This window comes from Ornithorhynchus anatinus, chromosome X1 (genome assembly GCF_004115215.2).
Source record: "Ornithorhynchus anatinus isolate Pmale09 chromosome X1, mOrnAna1.pri.v4, whole genome shotgun sequence".
NCBI lineage: Eukaryota > Metazoa > Chordata > Mammalia > Monotremata > Ornithorhynchidae > Ornithorhynchus > Ornithorhynchus anatinus.
In genome coordinates, this window is record NC_041749.1 from 83,559,852 (window position 1) to 83,565,851 (window position 6,000).

The following is a 6,000-nucleotide window of genomic DNA, read 5'->3' on the forward strand; positions in this document are numbered from 1 at the left end:
AAACCAATCAGAATCTGGACTGTAAGCAATCAGAACTTTACAGGAACATTAAAACTGACGCTAAAGAAACCATTAAGAGAATGGTTTCCCTTCCCCTTCAAGATGCAAAACCCAATTTTGACTTTAAATATTCAAAATCAACACGAAGAGCCTGCAGAAATCCAGAGGGGGAGGTGTGCCTATGGGAGAGGAAGGGAGGGATTTACTGATACTGAAGTTCAAAACCAACATTCTGGAAACTGTAGGACACAGAACAACACACCACCTTGCCCTTCTGATTAAAAAGCTGCAGCAACATTTCCTTCACCCACTATGCCTGCCAATCACAGGAACAAGATTTTTAGATATTGACAGTTGGCTGAAAATCAGCAGCAATCTCTCTCCCAGGCTCCAGCTCAAAATAAAAACCCGTGGGTCCTGCTTTTTATACTCCTTAAAGGATGAAAAGTTTGACAAATCTCAGCACAATTTTAGAAACCCTAAGCATCAAAGTCTACATGCATGCCTCCTGAAAAATCTCCACCCTGCCCTAGATGCAGCCAGATGCTGGAGGCTGAGAAATTTTCAGGATTTTAATTCACTGGGGAAAATGGAGAAAAAAAAAATGGGGGAGAGACTTTACACAAAAAGGAGGACTTGATTATTTTTAGAAGGAGAATTAAACAAAAGGCCTGTCAGGAGGGGGACTAAGCACCAAACTCTTTAGTACTTTTTTCACAGACGGTCAAGATTTAAAATGGATGTAGATTACCCCCAAGAATGAAAATCTCCAAGGACAAAAATTCAACGGAATCAAAGAGTCCATTTTCAAGCAGAAGTGAGTTTCACTTCACTGAACATCACCGAGAGTGACATAGGACCAAGAATCCACTTTCTGAAAGCACCAGGAAGGCTGAACATAAAAAAAGTCTAGGGACACCCGCCACCCTTTAAGGGGGCAGGAATTCACGTGCCTAGAAGTGACTGAAGAGAGAGTTTAGATTGGACAGAGGAGCTGTTGAGCCCTCTACCCCTCTCCACTGCCACCCAACACAAAAGCAATGCTGTTTCCTCAAAGGTGCTGACTAGAGTGAGGGACAAGGAGCTGCTTCTTTGATTGCCACAGCTGCTCAGCTACAGCAGACAAATGTACTGATAAAGTCCCCCAGTTATGGCTCTATACTCCAGGAGCTCCAAGAACGACAGGCGCCCCCCCCCCCCCAACCCCCAACTCCACTAAAATATTTCAGCAAAGCAGGAACACAGCAGGCTCTTGGGGGGGGTCAGTGAGAGAGGCCCCACTAATATATTTTTAAAAACCCCTTTCAATTCAAGCCACCTGAAGAAAGAAAAAAAATTGGCCATACAAATTACCCTCTGGAGACACAAAATGATGTATCATGTTCCTATTGCCATCGTTGTCTATCCGAAATGAAACACCACAGCAGCTTGCAAAGAAAGAATAACTAACATGGGCCAATCCAGGTTTTGCTACCTCCAGAACTGCAGTCCATTTTCTTCATCAGTGAAGCTGCAACTACCAGAAACTTTGATGAAAATGTTCTCTCTGGCTTTGACATGCCATTAAGCAAAATCTGCCCTTTTCCTCTCCAAAAGTCATCACCTGTCAGAAAATTAAAACTTTTTTTTAAAGTAAAAAGCCTCTTAGAACTAGAGTTTCCATCTTGAAAACATTTGCTAATCTCCAAATTCTCTCAGATCTTAAAATCCAACTTAGTTGAAGCTACAGGCCTAACATGCAATTTGACTAAATTCACTTAGCTAATAATTACCCTGAAATTGACACATCGGCCCCAAAATTTACTCATAATTTGTCACTATCCTGAGAGAGGAACCTGTGTGACTCAATCATTTGCCACTGCTTTCTGTCTGATTTTTACAGCTACCTCCTGTTAACCTGGAAGCAATTTCGAGCTTCAAACTAGGGCAATAATATATTTCAAGACTTCAGCACTATTTGCACTTGAACAGCTGCTAAAAAAAAAAGAAATTCAGTTTATTGTGGCTTTTAGAATTCAGTCAGAATCCTCTGAGGTAAATATCAAGTAGATTGAAGATAACCCTCTCACTCACTCCTACCATGGGCTCAGGTAACTCCAGCCCCAACAGTATATTCCAGAAATAAGGGCAAGGAGCACACACCTCTAGTGTTTACTCCAAAAGAGAAAATCCGTCAAGATTGGTCACCCACATCATCATTAGAAAGATTAAACCAGTACTGCTTTTCAGTTACTCGATGGTCACAGGAATGGAACTTAAAAGCTATATTTCTTAAAAGGGGGATATTATACTGGCTAAGTGAAAAAAAAATCAGCCTATCAAATTAGAGATGTTAGTAATTAAATACGATGACAAATATCCTTGATGGATGGATGCTTATGTTACAGCTTAAATGCACAGGAAACAACTTCTGACTTTTCCTCATTTTCCATTTTAATCAACCCCACAGTAAAAGGCTGGCTCTCAATCTTTCCCTACAAATAAATTTGACTTGTGTCAGATCATTTTATCAATACCAGAACTCATGCAGCCCTAGAGAAACAAGTCTTTTTATGTACTCTAATTAGTTACAAGGAGCATAATCAAATACCCATCATCTTTACAACAAAGTGTAAATCTGGAGGCATTTGCCACCTCTGGCCAGAGTTCATTTGTAGTATGGAAAAAGGGTAAGATCACTACTCTATTCAGGGATGTATTCTCCAGTATGAAAATCGACATCCCTATCCACTCCATTGTAAATCCACAGGGCAGATTAAGGTCTATCCTAAAGGCCATGAGCAGCTGATTCACTCTGGGGGCATCAATACCTCCTAGACAAAAACAAGGGACTTGAGCCTTGAGGATTGGACAGTCACTTCTTCCGTCTTTTCAGAAGGCAGGAAGCATTCATGTCCACACAGAGAAGGGCAGCTGTTTTGTCACTACTCACTTCTCCAATCCCTTAGGGTTTGGTTGGGGGTGGGGGAGTGGGGGGAGAGGGAGGTGGGAGGAGCAGATTTTTGAAAGTTTTCATAACATCTCTTCAATTGGTTCTATCCCTATCTCCTTCCATCAACACTGCCCAGCAGACAAGAGACCCCCTGGAGCACAAGCACCTAAGCCACTGTGTATGGCATTGCTCCCATATACCAAATGACACTCTCCCTACCCTCCCACCCCATCCCCTGCGCCCAGAAAGTCGCAATTCAAACCAAAGCCCAGAACTGTTTAAAGGAGACCGCATAACACATATGTATGTGTGGTAGGTCAGTCAATAACAGGGCTTTACTTGTCACTCTACCCCGTTTCCTCTGTTCAAAGTTATGGAGGATGAGAGAGAGAGAGAGAGAGAGAGTTGTAGCTCCTTTTCCTTGGACAGCAGTGTCAGTCTCTCCCCACCACCTCCCACTTCCCTCCAGCGTCACCATTTTCCCCAGGGGCTAGGAGCATAACTGCTATCGCAAATTTAGAAGTCAAAATCCCCTCTTCCAGGAATTCAACCCACTCACAACTCAGAACAACAACTTGTTAAATATGCCAACACTGAAACGCAATAACTACTTTAATGCAACTCCCTGCTTCTCTGGACCTAAACAGGATGAAAGGTAACTACATAAAATTTAAAATCGTTTAGAATGTGGATTTAGAAGGCAGCCTGCATCCCTAAGACCCATGGTCTACTGCAGCACCCAAATATGTTTTTTTTAGCCCCAGAAAACTCTCCATATTTCTCTCTAATGAGAGCACTCCCGTCCCCAATTCCCCCCGCTCCCCGCAGCCTCTGGCTGGAGAAGAGTCAAAAGGCTCCTCTATCAGCCCTCCCTTTTCTAGTTTCACAAGGAGGAGAATCCACAACGCAGTCCTCCTTCGCCACCATGGTACTCAGCCCCCTAACCTCCCATAACTCCCTCTGGAATAAAGAGACGTCTCTCCCGACCACTTGAGGGTGGGAAGAATAGATACATGGAAGAGGGGAGAGTCGGGGCGATGGCGCGACGGGGAAGGAGGAGAGATTGCGGGGAGTGAAAGAGATTAAATAAGAGGACTGAATTGGGAAGAAAGGGGTGGAGAGATGTGGGCAACAGGGGAAGAGGCGAAGGGAGGGAAAGAGTCCAGAAAAGTCAGGGAGGTGGGGGAAAACGATGAAAAGGGGGAATTACTGCAGGAAGATCTGGGGAGTTGGGCGAGGGACGGAAGTCGAACCCAGAGATCTGGAGGGAAAGCGTCTCGGGAGAGGGTTTGGAGTAAAGGTGGGGCCGAAGGGAACAAGAAGAAGACCGAGGGGGGGGGGGCGGTGAAAGCGGATCTCAGGTAGAGGTAAGGAGTCATCGTAGAGGGGGAATTGGAGGGCGGAAAGAGGAAGATCGAGGGGTACGAGGAGGGAGGAAGAGGGACGGGTGGGAGGGACAGAGAGGGGCTCGGCTAACGACAGAGTTTGAAGAGGAAAAAAGCGATCGGGGAGCCAGAAAGGTCCGGGAGAGCAGGAGGGCGTGGAAAGAGCGGGGAACTGGGGCGGCAAGAGGAGCGGGAGATAGAAGGAAGTAGGGGAAGCGGGGGATCCCCGGGTCCTACCGAGGAGCAGCAGTTTCACCTCCCGCGCCGCTTTCTCGCCGTCCTCCCGCAGGTTCTTGTCGATCATCTTGGACCTCTCGGCCGCCGCCTTGTCTTCGGCGCTCACGGTGCAGCCCATCCCGCCGGCCCGGCCCGGCCGCCGCCGCTCCCACCCCCACAGCGTCCCCGGCTCCGGCTTCTGCTCCGGCTCCCGCTTCGGGACCGCTTCTGTTCTTCGCCGCGGCTCTTCCTCTCTCAGGCCAGGCCCCGGGAGCCGCCGCTCGAGTCGGGAGCTGGAGCGAGGGCGGGCGGCGCCTTCCCCTTAGCGGCGACCGCGGGCTGGGGGCGGGACCGGGGGCGGGGCCGGGCGGGGCCTGGGGGTGGGGCCGCGATCGGCTAGCTCCGCGTTGGGAGCCGAGAGGAATGGGAGAGTATCCGAAGGGATCCAGCTAGACCAGAGGGGCTCCGACGGGGAGAGACGAGGCACCCTGGGGGGTGGAGGCGTGGGGTAGGAGGGCGCTGACCTCAGAATCGTCGGGGAGGGAGCTGGACGGAGGAGTGAGAAGCAGGCCGGCCGATGCAGAATAGGGATTCCGAAGAAAGGGCCGGCCGAAGACCCTCCAGAATTAGATGGGAAGGAGTTTAGACTGTGAGCCCGTTATTGGGCAGGGATTGTCTCTATCCGTTGCCGAATTGTACACTCCAAGCGCTTAGTACAGTGCTCTGCACATAGCGCTCAATAAATACGATTGAATGAATGAATGAGTTAGGGCGTCCCTTTGAGGGAAGGGGCAATAGGGATCCTCTCCCTCCAACCATTTCTGGGACACGGGTATCTGGGAAGTGGGGAAGACAGCAGGGCGTGGAGGTACTTGAACCTCCTATGCTGCCCTGAGTTCGTGACAACTCTGGGACTGGGAGGAGAGCAGGGGCAGTGGGGGTTGAGAAAGTTCCGCCCCACCCAACACTTTTCCCATAGCATTGCCACTGCTAGGGGAGAACTTCTGGAAATTGATTGCCCTTCCTAGGATGGGGAATGTCCGTTGGCTTTAAGGCACTCGACCAGGGCTCTCCCTCCTACTTATCCACTCCACTTATCCACTTATCCCACTACACCCCAGCACACACTCTTTGTTTCTCTCACGCTAATGTTCTCCCTGTGTCTCTCCTTCTGCTGACCTCTTCCTCATGTCCTCCCCTGGAAAATGCAGCTAGGCAAATGCCCAGTCCTCTCACGGTCTCCAGCTTCCACTCCTTATCACACTGCCACTCGGAGCCTGCTCACCCAGATATCTCCAGACTTTTCCCTGAGCCTAGGGAGTGCTAATGTTCAATAGGCTGGCCCAGTGTAGAGCCCCCCAACTGGAGAAGTCAGTAAGGAGGTGCCACCAGCCCACCCACACTTCTCCCTCCAGATGGCTGTTTGTCTGGGGATGAAACCGCTTCCAGGTACTCAGACCCCATAAA

General features: G+C 48.9%; 1 protein-coding gene across 1 annotated transcript in view; it reads right to left on the reverse strand.

Moving 5' to 3' along the window:
• The window catches only part of GNAI2 (G protein subunit alpha i2), a 153,157-nt gene extending 148,308 nt beyond the window's left edge, over positions 1 to 4,849 (reverse strand). Inside the window, exon 1 of the mRNA XM_029050767.2 lies at positions 4,555 to 4,849. Within this exon, the coding sequence (XP_028906600.1) occupies positions 4,555 to 4,672 (118 nt within the window). The 5' untranslated portion in view covers positions 4,673 to 4,849. The remainder of the gene's footprint in view (positions 1 to 4,554) is intronic.
• Between the last annotated feature and the right edge of the window lie 1,151 nt (positions 4,850 to 6,000).